The 19,562-nt window shown below is 41.3% G+C and overlaps 1 protein-coding gene across 3 annotated transcripts; it reads right to left on the bottom strand.

The window, feature by feature from the left end:
* Positions 1-608: 608 nt before the first annotated feature.
* On the bottom strand, positions 609-17,018 carry nsd2 (nuclear receptor binding SET domain protein 2). 3 transcript variants are annotated; one of them, XM_051392842.1, is made up of 22 exons: positions 16,925-17,018; positions 14,686-15,334; positions 14,023-14,185; positions 13,763-13,929; positions 12,836-13,273; positions 12,217-12,427; positions 11,253-11,362; positions 10,986-11,097; positions 10,750-10,865; positions 10,560-10,649; positions 10,208-10,334; positions 9,763-9,963; positions 8,971-9,150; positions 7,976-8,132; positions 7,640-7,842; positions 7,177-7,280; positions 6,706-6,975; positions 5,767-5,883; positions 5,442-5,583; positions 5,168-5,274; positions 4,477-4,675; positions 609-4,147 (listed from the first exon to the last, which is right to left on the bottom strand). In XM_051392842.1, the coding sequence occupies exons 2-22, from the start codon at positions 15,301-15,303 to the stop codon at positions 3,837-3,839; spliced, it is 4,143 nt and encodes a 1,380-aa protein (XP_051248802.1). In that variant the 5' UTR covers positions 15,304-15,334; positions 16,925-17,018; the 3' UTR covers positions 609-3,836. The 3 variants fall into 3 exon arrangements, with proteins under 3 accessions (XP_051248802.1, XP_051248794.1, XP_051248812.1); XM_051392834.1 differs by lacking the exon at positions 16,925-17,018 and adding an exon at positions 15,532-16,654; XM_051392852.1 differs by lacking the exon at positions 16,925-17,018 and adding an exon at positions 15,805-16,654.
* Positions 17,019-19,562: the final 2,544 nt, after the last annotated feature.

The following is a 19,562-nucleotide window of genomic DNA, read 5'->3' as shown; positions in this document are numbered from 1 at the left end:
ATTCAGAGTCTACTTGTCCAGTGATGGAAACACATGGAAATTGATTTAGAAGTCACCAAACACCTGGAGAACGCCATTGTGTTGTAGCCCTTCCCTCAGTTCTACCTGTACAGTGCAGCACTTTACAGCAGGCTGACCAGATGTGGAACAAACTCTGTTGTTGTTGTTGTGGTTAATAAACACAAACAAAGCAATGCTGATTGTACGTGCAACACTTTCTTCTCAAATTTGATGTCCAATTAAATCTGCTTTACTTTGACTGTTACTTATGGGCTGTGGCCAATGTCATGTTACTGTTTATTCACACACAACAAGGCTGACCACCTACCTGTAATGAACCTGCATTAAACCAGGCCGAACTGTTAACTATGGGACGGTCTGTGAACCAGGGCGCTCCTGTATCATCACTCCTCGTGCTTGGAAAAGGGAGGGTGAATCAAGCGAGTTTCAATCTGCGACTTCACCACTAGATGTCACTAAATGCACGCTGGACCTTCAAGAGGCTTCGAGACTGAACCTGAGCAGCTTTAAAGCCGTTGGGATGATTGAAGTCGTAGTAAAACATTGAAATGAGCAGTGTGTGATAAAAGTCCAGCAGTGTGCAGACAGTGGATGTCACTTTTTATTGCACGATTCAACAGACGTGAGATCCTGCACAAAAGTGTTTCAGCACTGCATCAAGAAAAAAAAAACAAAAAAAAAACAAAAACATACAATGTCAGAGAAATTGTATATTTACAATAGATGCATCACTATTACCACTTATACATTATGTACATATTAGTCTCTGGTTTTACTATGACAGTAGTTACAGAATGAGAAACCCCTACGCACGTGTTACACTTCAGCTCTACAGGGAATTACAGTGCTTACAAAAATAACTGGCTGGACTACATTCACTCAACACAAGGTTAGGATACATACAAAGTCAAAAATACTTGTACGAGACTCGCTGCACCTCTGGACATGCCCCATTCACACGCCCTGGGAAAAAAGGAGAACACAAAAATAAAAAAAAATAAAATAAAAAAGGTGCAGTTGTAAAAAACAAAAACTTGGCCTGTTGCACCTGTACAACTTAAATCTGTTGTTTTTGGAGTTTTAGAGAGGAAGAAGAGAGCACAGATAGTGGCTTTAAGATTAAAAAGACAAGTCCAAAACAAAGAGATTCAGATTCTGAAGAGGAAAACCGTCCAACACGTCAAATATGACATTTAAAAAAAGCACAAGACTTTTGTTTGTAGCCTCGTGACCGACCCAAAAGAGAGGCTGATGAGAATAACTGTAAACATTAAACGTTCTGTTTGCTTGATGCGAGATAAATACGACAGATCCATTCGACAAAACGTACGATAATCACTGTTGGGGGCAGACGGACGTCAGAAAAACGTGAGTGCAATGCCAGTTCAGGACATTTCAGGACTCTGTAAGGCTCAGCTCGGTGTGACTACCAGCTCCAGTCCAACAGACATCAGGCTCATCACTACATACGTGCTGATAGCGTGTAGTGACTGTACACCCGTATCATTATGAAGCCATTTCAATACTGACTCAGAAGATTTAAAAAGGAGGTTCCTCTGCAAGCATCTCTCTTACACTGATAACAAATACGTGCTGCCTCAAAAAAAAAAAAAGGTTGTCGCTCACAAACGGTCTATAAATGTCCGCGTCTGAAAGAGCGCTCAGGTGATCGTGTATGGGGTTGCAGGTAGTTCAGTTAGTGAAGTCTCAAACCACAGGCTGCAGCTAGAGCTCGTTCAACATCAGTTCACTTGACTTTGACAGTTAAATACTTAAATCTGCACCAGAATCAAACAAAACTATCAAACAATGCGTAAATATATATATTTATATATATATTTCAGTGATGAGCCTCAGTTTCATTAGACTGGATATTATGTAGCACCAGAAAACCCACCAGGAAATTCGAGATGGCTGTAAGACTGCAGAGTGGGTCCCGTGAGGGCTACAGATAAAACAGTATTAAACATATAGTGTATTGATAATATAGCACTATCAGCATAAGGGTGGGAAATACTGCTCGTTTTCATTATTGATTAATCTGCCTTTTATTTCCACTCAATTGTCTTTAAATCTCAAATTATAGTGAAAAATGCCCATCACGACTGCTAAATCCTCCATCAGCTACGGAATAAGTCAACGTTTTCACTCTAATGTCCATTAAAATCTGGTTTATTAAGACATCCATATATTTCTCTGTTTTTGGGTTTCTCAGTTATAGTTTTAACTTTAAAAATGTCTGATGATGCAAATCGTATTCGTCAAAAGTTACAGTAACTCCAGTCGAGTGCAGACGGAGCTCACGGATAACACTGATGTATGACAGCACAGTCTGACATGTCCTAAAATGGCCACCGTAGCCTATATAGTTTCCTTAACTCTTTTCCTAAACCTGTAATGCTTCATGTCAAGTACAAATATGAAAAATCGTTACCAAACTTGCAGTTACAAGGTGTTATACAGTGTGCCGTTAACCTGCTCTACAGTATTAAACAACGAGCAGGACGCAGTTTTTAGACTAAAAACCTCCTGAGGATTAAAAAACAGTTGAGGCCTTTTCGTTGACAACCTCAGCTACAGACCAACTATTCAATGAACTTATCGTCAATAAAAAGTCCGGCCAGTGACACTGAAAGGCATTCAGAATTTGAATCAGCATGATGTGTGTGTATTTATACAGAAAACTGTGCCTTCAGATGCTGCAGTGGAAAGACAAACAGCATCTTAAAAAAAAAGGGTTAGGACTCACAACTCAACTTAGAAAACACGTAATCCTTCATTTCTCTGACATCGAGCAGAGCGTTAAAGATCTATTAACCTCCCAGTAGTGTTTTTATATCAGACGGCAGTTTAAGAGCGCTCTCGGGTTTTAATACTTTCTGTAATCCCTCGTTCTCTGGACAGGCAGGTAGATAAATGGTCTGTGGTGCCATCATTCAGCATGCTGACGTGTAAAATCAAAAATCAAAATCAAAAATCTAATTTGAACAGTAAAACTGAGCTAAAACAAAATAACAGGTTGTAAAACAGCAAACAAATGTCTACAGTTAAATGTAACCTATGGCTACGAAACAGAAGTAAAGAGGTCATCTGAGGCCTATCCATAGTGTCTTGGTGTTTTGATATTACATCTGGCATATATACACTATATATAAAAATAAAAACAATCCATTTGGCAACCTGTTTGATGTCTCACACTATTCCAGTAATCATAATTTTGGTCTTTGATATACACATATATAGATATAGCTATAAAACTCTGCTGTTCAAGATCATCCGTGGTGCGTGAAAGGGGGCGACTGAGATTCAAGTTAGCGGGCGGTGATGCTGCTGCTCAGTTTAACTTCAGTTTTTTTCCTGCAGAAACCAACTGGTTTCTTTTGTTATTCTAAAAATCAAATCATCAAAACAAAGACGACAATAAAAACAAACAAACAAAAAAAAAAAAAAAAAAGGCAGTTTGGTCGGTGGAAGAATGAGAGTTAGAATCCACTAGCCGAAGTTTCCCGACCTGCACTCACTCAGCTGCTTCGTGCTTTACCACAGATGGTTTCGCCTCAGTGCAGACAAGAGAAAATAAACCTGAAAACGTTCACAAATAAAATATGCCATGTTTGCATTTAGCTAGAGGCTGTTGCCGAGCATGTGAGAGATCAGCGGCTTTCCCTGATGACGAAGATGTACAGTGTCTTGGTTCTGGTGATCTTGAAGACATTACGTGGGGGTTTATATTTGTTCATGAACTGGAGGAAGCAGGTGTCAGAGTCTAGTTTGGTCTTCTGGCTCACTGAGGGGGGGGGGGGCAAAGTTTCCTTTCAGGCCTCTGCTGCTTTCCTCTTGGAGCCCTTCGTTTTTACCTCGGCTCCTTCTGCCTTCCGGGAGCCTTTGGGAGGACGGCCGGCGATGGTGGCAGTAGTGGCGGTCGTTTCAGAACTGACATCCTGATCCTGGTTGTCCGTTCCTTCCTGCTCGTCGTGCTCCAGACAGCACAGCTGTTCTGTGGAAGGCAAGGGACGCAGCGCCCCCTCCTGGTGAGCCTTGCAGAAGGAGTTGGGGCAGAGGTGGCAGAAGGCCTCCGAGTTTTTCCCGCAGACGTCACAATGGTGCCACGGGCAGTCCCAGCGGCCTGCAGGGAGCGAGGACAAGTTATATTTTATGCTATTCAAATATAGCGAGTTAATAAGAGTAAAAGAAACTTTCCAAAGCAATTTAAATGTTATACTGCTTAGACATACCAAGTGTGTTATTAAGTTTATTTTCTTTATAAGAAATGAAACCTTCTGAAGAAGGTACTTGTTCTCAGAGTAGAAAATAATGTAACCTTTTTCATTTATAGGTTAGTGAATGTTTGCGTATGAGTGTTTTGGTCAGCCAGATGCCTGTGGATGATTCTGTAGTGTGCTAATAATCTGCATGCTGTGACGGCCGCAATGTTGGATTTCAGGTGTTTCTTACCAAAGGGTCTCTTGGTGAGGTTCAGGCAGGACAGATGATAAGCTTTGGTGCATTTCTTCTTGTCACAGAGCACCAGCTGCCCTCCGTCCCCACAGCGGAAACAATCATCCTCAGACTTCTTCTTTCCCTCAGATTTCCTCTTTTTATACTTTCTCTTCAACCTCTTTCCTTTTGGCTCGGCTGTTTGGCCGTTTGAGTTCTGCAGAGGAGACACCGGGTTGGGGTACATTTGATCAACGCTGGGTGGATTACTATACATTTAACTGACCTTGTGGTTGGTACGCTGCGCTTCACCTCAAAGGGAATTAAATAAAAACACATTTAAGTGGAGAGCTCATCTTCTAATGCATAAAATTAAACTCAAAACATTTCAGAAGTACTTCATACTCCTTCATTATATATGTAATATTTAATACATGCAAGTTAACCTGTGATGAAGTAATTCACTTTTTCAATACACCTACTTTCCCTGAACCTGCTTCAACCACTTCAAGTCAAGCTTTTCAAACAGCTGGATTCATATCATAAAGAGATCCATGAAAAAAATATAAAATGTGTAAAAAATAAAATGAAAAAAACATGCATTTGTCTCAATGTCTCAATAGTCGTACAGTTCATAGAACGTTTTTATAGCCATTCTGGTAACTTGTGTAGTTTGAACATGAACCTGCAGCTCCGGTGTGAAGCTCACCTTAGGTCGGTCACCAAGAAAACCGCTGCAGTTGGGAGCGCCGCAGCGACAGACGGTCTTCTCATTTCCAAGGCAATCCAGGTTGTAATTAAAGGTCAACTCGGTACCTGGAATAGAAAAAAAAGAGACAGATTTAGAAAGATTTTTAACTCTATGAGCAGGTAGGAGTTTGTTTAAAGTGTTACATACTTGTTAAATACTTAATAATTCTTCAAACGTGTGAGAGGAATCAGCAGTCAAAGCTCCAGTCACTCTCGTTTGTAACATGTCTCACCTACTGGGATGTCACAGACGGCGAACAGGCCGACGCGCGTGTCGCCGTTCACCGTCCACTTCTGCGTCTCACAGTTGGGCTGACAGCTGTGGTTCATGAAGCGAGAGTAGTTCCCCTTCGGACCAGCGTCAATGATCCGGTCCTTAAAAAAGGTGAAAGAAATTCTCAGTAAGTGATAAGTTGTACCTTTTATATAGTTCGTAAATGACATTCCTGTTGCTCATTTCTTGTACCAACATTATAGCTCCCAGTAGAAACTGGAACACAGCACCCCGACACACTGTGGAGCAAAATAAGTACTTCCAGCTTCTGGTTTGGCACTGACCTTGTCAATGGTGAGCATGTAGAAATCAGTGATGTTGTTTTCCTGGGCGTACTTGATCCTCGCCCGGCACTCCTCCTCGTCGATCAGCTCGCCGATGTACTCGTTCACAAACTCACCCTGTTTGAGAAACGTTACATCAGACTAGAGACCAGCTGTGTCTTGATGCTAGAAATGTCCCGAGCTGAACCGAAGGATTTCCGACGATACAGGTATTTTTTCTTTTACAGGTAAGTATTGGTTAAAGTGCCTTCAAGAAAAACTATACACACCTCTTGGAAGTTTTTATGATTGACAACATTAGAAGGGATTTTAAGCGGCTTTTTTCACACGATCAAGAGAAGGAGACTCTTGAATGTCAAAGTGAAAACGGTGCCTATACTTTACAAGCACTGTATTTAAGCCTTTTCTGTAATTCATCACACTCTAGCTGCCAAAAAGGCAATCTGAACTTGTTTAAAACACCAGAAATGTTTCAGCATATTAAGTATAACCCCCAGATGTTTGAGGCAAACAGCAGTATTGATATTGGAGACATTTGGAAATGAGATAACGATTCATTTTCTTTACACAACTCATAACATAAATAAATATTTAAGTTTTCCATAAATGTGTTTTTTCAAGCATTTTTTGTTATTTCCATCGGTTGATACACACACACGTCTGAGCTCATATTGGCAATAAACAAAGATTCTATTACCGATATTTCAAAATTTGTTTGTGTTCATCCGTAAAATGTTTTTTATGTCCTTCTCTATCCTGATGACAGCCAAAACATAAATAACAGTCTTCAACTTTGTAGAATTCAGATCCAAAATAGCCATACTGACTGTTAATGGAGTGAATCTTGCATTTTGTTTCCTGACACTATGTACGTTACTATGACACATTGGCTGGTTCCACATAAAAGCTGTTTTATAGCAGGAAAATCTGCCTCCTCACCTTCTTGATGTCCCGCAGAGAGACCAGACCCCAGCCCTTGCCGGGGGTCTTGATGATCTTGGTCTCTGGGTAGAGACGTTTAGTGAAGTCCTGGTTACAGCAACGCTCCCCGTTGGGACACACCTGAGGGTGGCACTCGTACTGAAGCATGCGGTTCAGACACTCGGACTCGAACCCACACGGCCTCTCGTCTGTCGGCTTACAGTTGCACTTGGGGATCTCGGAAATGTCTGCTGTGTAGACCTGAACCTTACCAAAGGGTTTGTTGACCTGAAAGAAAAATATCATAAAAACGTAAGAAAAGGAGATATCATGAAACATGAATAACACTTAACAACATTATATTATTCTGGAAGGGGTAAAAGTGAAGTTATCCAAAGTTAATCATTTATTATTATTTATTTAAAAACTGAGTTTGTATCTTTAAAAATGCATTTAGAGATAAAAAGCAAAGCTTACAAGATTACAGACCTTGATAAATTTATATGGGGGTGGTTTTCGACTGTTCTCTTGTGCTTCCTTTGCCTCTCGTTTAATTTTTATCTCCTTGAATCGAGCTTCAGCCTCCAACAGAGCTGAGGAGAAAGAATAAAAACAGTCATTACATTTCATCTGCGGAAACATTCATCTTAAAATTGTGCCTAAAAAAACAGATGTCAGTGGTTGATAAAATATTCTCTTCCACCATGATTACTACAAATGTTGTGTAGTTATAAAAGTTATATTTTTGCAATTTCAAAACTACACCAAACCTTGTGTATAACATTTTGCTAACCTCTTTAACAATAACTACACCAAACTACACATGTCAAAATCTAAGATCATCAATCGGTTTCTGTGTTTAAGTGTAGTAGTTAGGCTTGGATGCAACTTCGGTTAAGATGGTTCTTCACTTTTTGCATAAAATGTGGATTAGTAGGAGGTAGATCTTCACCATTCTTGAAAACTTTGCCGATGCCGGTCCTCTGGTGCTTGCTGCCCCGGTCTCCCTCCATGTATGGAAACACTCGGCCCTGGTGAGTCCAGAAGTAGTCCTTGGAGCCGAAGAAGAAGACTGGGAACTCTCCTATCTCGTGTCGAAGATGCTGGATGTTGGTGGGGATGTTTCTAGGGTGGTGGATCTCTGCAGGCCACCATCTGAGGAGAACAACAGCAGAAGTAGGTATGAGTTATTTATTTAAGGTCCAGGTCTCAGTACAGAACTCAACAAACAAACTTTTTTTTAAAAAAAAACTGCATCAGTACTGAATGAAAGACCAGTTTCTCTGACCTGTATGTTCCTAGTTTGACCCAGATGATGTCTCTGTATTTAGGTTTCTTTCCGGCCCGGCAGTCGTTGCAGAACCAGCTCCCATCAGGCATAGCGATGTTCAGGCAGTCGGGGTGAAAAGCTGCTGGACAAGATTCACAGCAAAGCAGTTGCCCCCCTGCAACATAAGAGAAATAAAATGAAACCTGAAAGGCATTTTAGACGAGTGTGGAACAATTTACACTAATTACAGTTGAGTCATCCGTACGAGGGTGATAAAAAACAAGCACATTAAAACGCAAATGTTTAGTCTGACTAGCAGCCAAAAAAAACCGCCACGTACCCACTCATCTCACACACACACACACACACACACTTTGTGCTTTGGTTGTGAGGCTGAGTGGATACAGAAAGACTGGCTGAGAGGCATTTCCACAGGATTTTATATGCAAAACTCAATTTTGATTTTAAAACGTTAAATTATTTAGCATCAAACATTTTCTTGACCGACTTCCTTGCTGGGTTTCAGTAGCTTCTTACTCAGAAAATAACTCCCCCCGTGACATTACAGCTGTCTCTGCAAAGCTTTGGCTGTTATTTCAACTGAAAACTGAGGTTCAGGAACTGCTGTAGTTCAGCATTTCCTCTGATTTTCAGTAGCGACAGTATGTGTGATTAACATCTCCGCACCCACCCCGGTACAGCTCCAGTGCACTTGGCCGTGCCAAAATGATTTCCTTATTACCCTTTATAGAGATCAAGACATTATTAATCATTTTCAGACTACACTTTGTTGCTCTACAAGAACATTTGGGAAATCTACAACCTTTTAAACATCACATAATTCTACCTGTAGAGATATTCCATCAAATTAAAGCAGTTTTTTACTCAGCTGAAGTGAAGATACTTTAAGTGATTGTAGTTACATGGCTGGCTGGTTATATAGACAGTAAATTACCAATATATGGCTACTTATAACTGCCCTCCTTGTTGGTAAGAGAGGAGAAGTAGCAAACCTTTGGAGCAGACGAAGCACCAGCTGACGTTGACATGACTGTGGTGACTGTAGCCCTTCTTGGCATTGAAGTGGTTGGTGCAGATGATGGCGGTGTTGGTGATCATCTCACTGCCCGCAGCCACACACAGGTCACCGACGTGGTAGGCGACAGGGCAGCGCAAGCAACGCATCAACCTACCTATAGTACAGAGCGAGAGAGACGTCAGATTAGACTGATTTACATCACTCAGGAGGTAAGAGTGCCTCAAGTCTACAAAACTAGACTCATTTTGTTTGGGGGGGGTCCCATCTGTCACAAACTGATGACAGATGGCTGCATAATATTTCATCAGTGCCTTGCCAGCGTCACTACATTAAAAGCTGTAATCTCTTTATGTCATATGCTAAAGCAAAAAAGATAATTCATTTTCAATGTGTTCAAGAAAATGTGACCTGGCTGCAGTTGGAGACATTCATATTTCTTTAGTTAGTTTTTAACTTGGAATTTCATGCTTGTAACTGAGGTTTGGATTTGTATAGCCAAAAAACAAGAAGACTAAAAACAAAACAAAAAACACCTCTCCTGTCTTTTATCTTTTGTAATATTCTTGCCTGATAGGGATGATGCGCTCTTGCAGTTATTGAAATAGACAGTTGACTCAGAAATGTCCTGCCCACACAGCACTTTTTCTTTTACAAAAAACCCCAATAAAATTCCCTCAGCTGCAAAGTTCAGCATGCCAGATATGAACAATTAAAAGTGCAACTGCCTATAATCCAACGATATGAATGTGAAAATGCAGAGCCTCACCCTTGGTGGACTTGGGCTTGGTGCGGCAGCCGTAGTGACAGCCCAGGCAGGTGTGGAGCGGACAGCGGAAGCCCTTGTTGTCGAACACAGTGAGGGGGTTGTGGCGGATACACTCCTCATGGTAAAACTTGCCGCATTGTGGAACGTGGCAGCGACGCACCTCGCCCTCCGACTGCTTACAGTTGAAACACGAGTGAATTCCTGAGAGGAGAAACAGTGAGGAGGTTATTGGAGGGAAGAAATGTTTAACAGCAATAATTACAAACTTTACTTCTGTTATCACGAAAACCTTACTGACACAACTACTAGCAATTATTAGCTGGGAATATAGCGACCTACTTAAATGACTGTTGAGGTAAAATGTCCAGGAATAGGCTTATGTTATGCTACAGTTAAGGAACTGAATGTAGTGCAGCAAGAGGACAAAGTATGAACTTGTTCTCACCTGTGCTGCACTCCTGACACAGCAGCTTCTCATCGGGTTTGAACGACAGACCCAGACAGTGCAGGTGAAACATCCCACAGCACTGTCCTTCACAGGGCACCAAGTCCTCACCAGCCTGCTCACACATCTGTAGGAATACACAGATCAAAACATATAGACATTTTAGTGCATGTGATCCGTATAGGACTATATTCCACTTGTGTGATCCAGCCTGTTTGTTTCTAGAAAACACTTCACCCTGTATTTAGAAACAAGTGAGGCAGCATTTTCCCAAGAGATGTCCTACATTTAAATTAAGTTTGTTCCTTTAATTCAAATAAAGGACAGTAAAATACTGAAGATGTAGACCTACCTGGCAGACAAACTCTTTCTTCCGTTCGCCTTTCTTTGTCCCGTCTAAGCTGTCACTCGGAGAATCAGGACGTCCTTCACTCCCAGAGCCCTGCAGCAAACATGAACTTTATTCTCTAGATATACTTAGAGTTTAGCAACATCAAACCGCAAAATATTGGTTCAACCTTTTTATGATTTGTGCCTCTTACCTCTGGATCAGGACACGGGGAGGACCGCCTCTTCTTTGCCCTAGAGGGTGTGGCCTGGTTGTCTCCATCCTGTTTTCTTTTTCTCCTACGCTTTGGTTTCTCTGCGTCTTGATCATCTGTAAAAAAAAACAAAAAAAAAACAAGGACAATGACAATTAAGTACTTTTAAGCCACAAGAAAACAGCTAAACTGTTGTGAAGTCGAGAGCGACAATACAAACAAAGAAGATGGTTTACCAGTGAGGACCGTGTTTGGCTTCTTCAGTCGCCTCTTAGTTTCTTTTACGTCTTTGTCAGTTTTCTTTCGTCTTCGTCTCTGCTTTTTGTCTGTTCCTTCTGAAGGCGAGGCCTGAGAAAAACAAGAGAAATGTTGTTACGAAGTGCTTAGGATGCATTTAAAGAACCAATTGTGTCTGATGTTCGATATTTAAAAAAGATTCTTACTGCATCATCTTAAATATTGCTTAAGTAAAACATTTACTTACTAAATAATTTAAAGCTCACCTGATTTTCAGCATTTTTGCTCGTTCTACGTCTTTTTTTAGGCTGCTGGTCCTCTTCTGCCGAAGTGTCTGTTAGCGGCCTTTTAGAGGTCTTCTTCCGCTCCCTCTTGACTACAAACAGAAGAAAAATGTTAAAAAGGTTCAACTTTAGCCGTTAGTGATTAGAACAGGAAATGCTGACGTTTTGAGGCAGTTTTTAGAGTAGCCAGATGAGTCATTTAAACATTTTTTCTCCCAACATGTGCCAAGCGCCTAACTGGACTAAAGAAAATACAAAAGGCCAAAATAAATGGCGTAAAAACATTTAGGAGCCTTTATTGGCAGAAATGGAACATAATATTCATTGGTATACCTTCATCATTTTACAATCACCTGACAATAAGAACTGTTATGTTTTTGTGACCTTGTTTACATCTACAGATGCTGCAGGTCACCATGTTTCCACATTAGCCCAAAAGTGATAAGGGGCGTTTTTCACACATGGCCACCACAGCTTCTCTTTTATGCTTGGTTGGAGAGGGTGAAGTGACCGCTAGATGCCACTAAATCCTACACACTGGACCTTTAAGGAATTAATAGCTTCATGAATAGTAAAGAAATAGGCAACTAATGGGCATAAAAATTGGGTTTTCTAAGCGATTATCGTATTGTACAAATGGGAGTTAGGTGTTCTGTGACAACATTAAAAAGCAACATGCAACTACCAAACAGGATCAATTATCTGCATTTCTCATCTTCAGTGTTAACATAATCTTACTGATACAACAAAAAATGACTGTCTCTACAGTGAGGAGGGGAAATTATTAAATGGTCACATTAAGTGATAAATTCCACAATAAACCAACCACTGTTTTACTAGACACATATGGCAAGTTACAGCCGGAGATTCCACAGCCCTGGAAAACACATACCAGATTTAACCAACTATTGACTAATGGCTGCCCGGGTTTCAACTTTCAACCAACCTGGAACTGAAACTGGTTCCGAAATATCGTCTGTCGAAGAAACCAGCAGCTTTGATTTTCTTTTCGTCGCAGGATCAGAAGTGTTATCCGTTGCAGATTTCTTCCTTCTCCTCACCGTTTTCGTGGGAGACTGAGCCTGTTTGGGTCTCCTCTTTTTTTTCTGAGGTATGACTGATTCAGCTTGTGTATCTGGTGCAGAAGTGGTGGGATCCTGTGAAAGAAAACAACCAAAAGCATTAGAAACTTTTTTAAGGCAACCGAAATATGACCATAATATTAACCTATCAGGTTTCTAAAACTCTTAGTATGTTCACACTTTCATTTTGTAAGTTTCAGTTGATATTGAAATGTTAAAATATAGTTAGTTGTGGGTTAATATGACTAATTGCTGTGCTGAAGCTTTCCACCTGAAGCCTATTATTCACAAACAAGAAGATAATCGATTCACCTGTTTGTACCTGGGTTATACTGGTCTTATGTCTATCATTCATACATTTCCCTGCTTTCAAACCCACAGAGGAACAAGGTGATGCAAAAATATCAACAAATTAAGGCAAGACACACACACACACACACACACACACACACACACCGATAAATGTTAGTAAGTTATCCTAACCTGTGAGGCCAACTGTGGCAGAAGCATTTCTTTGGACGAAACAGTGTCGTTCAAACTCTCTTTCAACAGGAAATCATTTAGATGGCCTTTGCCCCTTTTCTGCCATCCTCCCGTTTTGAGTTTTGTTCTGGGTGCTTGTGTCTTTTTCCCTGGGGAAGTGCTGTCTTGGGACTGAGGGGCGGTTGTGGGGTCGTCGGTGGGGCCCATCAGCAGCGAGGGGAGATCTGGGCTAAGCCTAGACTCCGTTTCCTCGTCCATCTCGTTGCTCTCTACTGGCTTCAACTTCTCCATGATGTGGGGGTTCAGATGAGGCCCATCATCATCATACAGGAATGCGAAGTTCGCCATGCGCTCATCCAGTGACATGCTGAGGGCCTCCTTGGCTTGATTGACGCCCATGTTCCACTGAGCCTCAAGTTTACGGGGCACAGAGGGAGCCTTTTGCAAGACATAGGGAGAAAGTAGCTAAATTACACGACAAGTAACAAAAAGACTACACAGTAGTGATGTTTAATCATTGTAGGGGAACACATGCTGCTACCAAGAAGATGCCATTTAGCAAACTAGTTTTTACACATAAGGCAATACCTAAAAAAACACACCACTGTATACTTGATTATCAGCATGTGACAGTTGTGCAGGAGAAGACTTGCAAACACATTTATGCAGGGAATCTTTGCAATGTTTATGTGCTTTAAGCATTATTCCTTTCTTCTTAGTTGGTGTTGAAAAAGTGTGAGTGGTCTGGTTTTAGATTTTTAAGCTGAAAAATCATCCAAGATGACTAATTTGTTAACCAAGTTGCAGAATATAAAACATCATAAGGATGTGCAATGGGTTGATGTTGCAAGGTTTCTGATTTGTGAGCCAACATCCTCCACAGGCCAACCTGCAGGGAAGAAGAGGAGGAAGAAGAAGCTGTTTTACCTTTTTATGGATGACACGGGAGGCTGGCTGTTTGCTGCCCTGGCTGAGCTCCTGGTATTGATCCTCCCCAGTGAAGGACACCATGTTCTTCTCAAAGATGTAGCCTCTCTCTGGGGCGTCTCCAAAATACTGCACGTGGTAAAGGAGGCCCGACCTGCTGTTGGCAGCTATAAAAACAACATAATTAAATAAATAATGATAAATCTGTCTCATATACAAGTAGTGTAAAATTAATGTAGGTGGTAGTGACTGCGTCGCACCTTTCTGTTTGAAGTGATTGCTGAATTCTGGATCCGTGGTCACCATGCAAGGCCACCAGGGGTATCCTGACACCTTGGTCCAAACCAAATCACCAACAGAAAAACACATCAGCAGAGGGGGATCTTCTTTACCCTCCTCAGTCAACTCTGGGATGAGATCAGGCTGAAGAAGAGAAAGAAAAATCAGTTAATCAACAGATGAAAATAGAAACTAATTAAAAGTTTTAACAACTTTTCTCAGACACTTAGAATCACTCCCAGTATTTTACACTAACAATTACACACATTCAGTGCATTTGTGGCAATGCTGCTGTGCATTTAAGTTTTAAAACGTCCACATTTTATGCCTATGTAGAAATCCTATTTACTTTATATATAACATTGATTTCCCCAAGGCATGTGGGTAAATATTTCAACGTCAACAGATTCAGTCAGTGTCCATAGGAGACCTAGGACTGTTTGGTCACATTTATATGAATGGCCCTTTTGTCTTAACACCATCTGGCAGCATAACTGTAGTACATTATTGTGCTAATGTTTGTATTTACACCAATAAAAGCCAGACATATTAAAGTATATGTATTGGCCACAAGCAAACAGAAGTTCTATCTTAAAAAAAATATTCATCTTTTTTCCTTAAAAAGTATAAAATAAAAGTAAAACCTGATCGACTGTTTCAGTTCCATCTACAGCATTTTCATGGTCAAGTGGCTCCACGGGGACGGGAGAGGAACTGAGGTTGGGTTGAGGTTTTGGTTTGTGAGGTCTTCCCCTCCTTTTCTTCGCGTCCTGTCTCTTCTCAGAACCAGATACAGTATCTTCGGTGGTCGTGGCCAAACTGGTCCCGTTGGCACAGCATGACTCGAACAGCGGCTGCTTGACCACCTGGGGTATCGTCACCTTCAGTTCGGGTTCAGCGTGAGGAGTGCAGTTGTGCTGATGGGTGCCGTTCGTAGCGGGGACTTCGGCACCCTTCGGCATCGGTGGCTCGGGGGCGCAGAGCTTAGGCAGTGTGTCCTGGTCCCCGTTCAGCACGAGGGAGGTGAGGTCTTTGAGCCTCTCGTGGCTGTGGTTGTTGTGACTGTGGCCAGCCATCTTCTGAAGGACACCGTCTTGTAGTGTGGCGGCCAGCTGGGCAGCAGCTTTGTCTATTAGCAGAGCAGGGTCACTGCTCATGTCCCCCCCACCTTTCCGGACACCGAGGGACTCTGGCGGCTGCTTCATGCTGATAGGGTTGGCTGGTTCAGGCATCGAAGGCAGGGAGCTACCTTTGCTATCCATCCCATCTAACCCCCTCTCCAGGCTCACTGGGCTACAGGACAGGGAGCACACAGAAACTTCTTATTCCACAGGTTCCACCAGAAAACACTGACAACATCACAACATCATGCAATCTGTCTTTTTTTTTTTTTGTGTTGCTTCTTTTCAGTCTGGAAAAATGTTAAAATGGCATTCTGGGATATGAATCCTGTGAGCATAACGTTACACATTTCACAAAATGGCACTCACTTGCTCCAGCGGAGCATGAACAGAAAAGCTTTGGAGGCGGCAGAGAAAACTGCACCTGTCACGGAATGTCCTCGCCGCCTAGTTTTGGGGTGTTTTAATAATAAAAGTCGAGCAGTCAATGCAACAACCTCTGCACAGTAAACGAACACGAAATGTCTAAATGAACCCCAGAGCCTGTGACGCTGATCACAAGTAACGTGAACGAGGTCAAGTCAACCCCATTCTCGATTACATCCATGCAAATGAACAGAAACCACGCGGAAAACCTCTTACCAAGTATTTTAGGGTTGGATTTCTCCAAAACAAAAAAACACACACACACACACAAAAAAAAAGGGGGGGGACAGGCTAGCAGCTAGCTTGCAGTCTGTTGCAAAGCGGTATGGAGAAGGCAGGCTGCAGGAGGCAGGCTGCAGGAGGCAGGCTGCAGGAGGCAGGAGGCAGGCTGCAGCCTCCACCGCATGCAGCGAATGCCCAATGAGTGGGTGGCTAGCTCTGCCGCGTAACCACCGCATCACTGGCTAGAAAAGCCGCGGAAATGGAAGCAGCTGACAAGTCGGAATAACGCAAATAACCCGATGGTCATTAAACGCATCTCACCTCAGTTTAAATAAATAAATAAATAAAAATAATAAAAAAGCCGTGTTGCATTTGCTGTTTTAAGTTACAACAGGGTTAGCTGTGAACGTTAACGGGAGCGTTTCTAAGCAACCGCCCGGTTAATAATCGGTAAAGTGTCCCGCAGGCCAACCTGTTAGTCAGCGGCTGATGTCACGCACAAAACCGGGCACCGACTATGATCTGAAGCGGAAGCCACGATGTGGGAATCTCACGGATGCCCGCAGCTATGGACGGACAGGACGGACACGCATTTTCCCCCCCCGCACCCGCACCCACACCCGCATCTCTTGTCACCGCTTCAGTCAGCCATTACGCCGCATTCCAGCAAATAGACAAAGCCGCCACCCCGAAAGCTAACTGCAGTTGCCGCAGAAGCTAACCGACTCAACCGGAGCAAATCCGCGAAAAACACAAGTGAAGACACGAGTCGCACAAGTGCTGCGGTTTGTTTTAACTGCTCTGCCATTGTTTCACTGATATACTCAATTTGTAGGCGCCATGACAGCTCGTTTTAAAAAAAAAAAAAAAAAAAAAAAAGCTAACCGCGCTAGCTGAAGCTAACCATCGTAGCATTGGAGCCCAGTCAAACAGCACGCTCGGCGCTAGCACCGTGAGCTAGCATGCTAACTAGCGGCTCCTATCTCGCTAAAATGGAAGCTCGGCCTGAACAAGTGTAAAAAAAAAACAAAAACAACACATTAAAAACACAATCACGCCGGCTAATACCGCCGGTGGGGGGCAATAACACGAAAGACCGTTGCTCTGCAGTTACCTGTCGAGTCTCCTCTCGGCGGTTAAAGGGAAATAATGTCCGTATTCATCCTGTAAAAAGCGAAGGATTTCATTCAAGCCGAATCAAAAAAAAAAAAAAGCTTGCGGGAAACTCAAACTCTCCGGTCGACCAGCGCGAAAAATACTCACTTCCGATTGGTCGAGAGCAGAACGAGGCTCCAACCGGTCCTTTCAAATAGAAAAAAACCCAACCGTAGGAAGTAGCTGACCCCGGTGTCTCCGGTTTTGTTTTGACATCGTTTTCACCACTTTTTTTTTGTTTTTTATTTTTTGGTGATAGTTCGTGTTTATAGTCACTTTATGTGTGTGTTTATTTATCGGCTAACAAATAATACGTTTTTTTTTTTTTTTTTTTTTCTTTAATTCACGTTGTTGTTGCAGTGGGAAATTATAATATGAGAAGTTGAATTACAAGAATGCGTTATGTTTTTGTGGTGTAGTGCAGCGTACACGGGTTATACCCTCTTATTATTATTTATTGGGAATTGAATATACCCAGTTGTAAATCCCCTCTGGTGTGCGTCCTTCAGTATTGACAGTATGTATAGTCTGAGCTGGTTTTTTTTCCTCTCTAGGATGGTGAAGGCATGAGAAAATGCAAAAGTACATATAGGAAAGAAATAAAATCAATTTTTACATTTTTGTAAAGTCTATTCAAGATTTTCCACAGAATTTAATTTCTACCTGCCTGTTAGCTGGAGCAGTACATTATTTATATATATATCAAATGGCCTATTTATAGTCATCTTCAGGATAATTCAATATAGATGGGAATTTAAAAATAGCTATGTGTCACTCTAGTTTGACCTAATCAATTAATAATATTTTTGATAACATGGGTTTGTTGGTAAACTCACACACATATATTACTGAATCTTAACCCATAGACAACAAGGTGCATGATAAAATATAAAATATAGAATAATGATGGCTGGGATCGTTTTATCCTAAGAAGGATCAATCATATTAAGGACCTGAGGGTCTTTTTCTTTCTCCTAGGATGGTGAAGGCATGACACACCAATTTTAATGAGTGGATGGATTAATGAATGATGAGTACTTCACTTTATTTTATGAAGTTGTGTCTCGCTGTGGGCACAGTATTGATCTTTCTGTGGCTAATGTTAATGATCCCTGAAGTAAATGACAATGTGAAAAACACTACTGGTGCATTTTAGGTGAATTAAATATATAAGAGTGGTCCTACATGTCACTGTTCATTACACAGGTAGCATCCTTTAAATAATTAAGAGTATGTACCTACGTCTCCTAATTAGTGGTACAAAAATATCTCCACAATAAAAGCTTGGTAGGCCGATCTTTGGGGACAGTAAGTAAGTCATTACAGTCTTTAACTATAACTATATTTTAAAATAAGCAGTCTATGACTATAAACCACCCTAAACCAGGTCAGTTCAGTCTCTTTAGGAGGATTTAATATAAGTTGCCTGAACTTACTGTTGAGGATACTTTATTGTTTTATATGCACAGTACAAACTGGTAATAGTTGTGGTGGTTTATTTTCTAATCGGACTGTATTTCTTAAGGCTTACGATCCTCTGAAGAATATGGTGACCTCCTAGTCTAATTAACCAAAAGGCCTACCATTAACTTTAGTCAAAGCCTCTAATTAGATTATTAATCATAAATGTCAGTATCAGCATTTAATCCATAGTAAATGAAATGCCTGTAACCACACAGTGGCCATAAATAAAGCAACAGCCTCTGTTATGGTACAGCACAGGCCCCGGAGCATCCTTCTTCCTTTATATATTTTACTTTTATATATGCTGTTAATGTTTGTTCCACATACTGTTGTACAGTTAATTCAAGCATAAAGCTGCAAACTTCCGGGGAAAGTTACCCTTTCAAAATAAAAGAGCCACTATTCTTGATGGAACATGACAATTCATGACAGTAGATAGATAGATAGATAGATAGATAGATAGATAGATAGATAGATAGATAGATAGATAGATAGATAGATAGATAGATAGATAGATAGATAGATAGATAGATAGATAGATAGATAGATAGATAGATAGATAGATAGATACTTTATTCATCCCCAAGGGGAAATTCACAGTTTCCAGCAGTATCCACAGACTGGGATAAAACAGAAGATTTAAAAATTAAGGAGGCATGCAAAGTACTAATAATAATAATAATAATAACAACAACAACAGGAGGCAAAATGCAAAAGAACCAATAAAATCAATAGCAAAATAACGAGCATTTCACGGTAATTTACACAAGACAATAAGAATTGTTGTTAGCTTCAATGAATACACTGGGTTTTATTCTGGTGCTGTGCTCTGTGGTTGGGGTAAGAGTTTCAGTAAACTTGTGCTCAGGCTTTGCAGAGATAATGGTTGAGATTAGGGTTGAGGTTCAACAAAGCTGAAGAAAACTGTTCCTCAGTGGCAGTAATGAGGAAGAGGCACTGCTCTTTCACTTTCATTACCCACAGTATCCTGATGATTTGGGGGTCACACCGGCCTGATTCTCCAACTTTTGTGTGAGAAAATGCAAAAGTACAGTAGGAAAGAAATAAAAACCTCCTCTTGTTTGTTCACAGTGATTGATTTAGTTTACTTTGACACCATACGATTGTTAATT

Source organism: Dicentrarchus labrax, unplaced genomic scaffold (genome assembly GCF_905237075.1).
Source record: "Dicentrarchus labrax unplaced genomic scaffold, dlabrax2021, whole genome shotgun sequence".
Classification (NCBI taxonomy): Eukaryota; Metazoa; Chordata; class Actinopteri; family Moronidae; genus Dicentrarchus; species Dicentrarchus labrax.
Note: the sequence above shows the minus strand (reverse complement) of the source record. Positions and strands in the feature narration are given on the sequence as shown.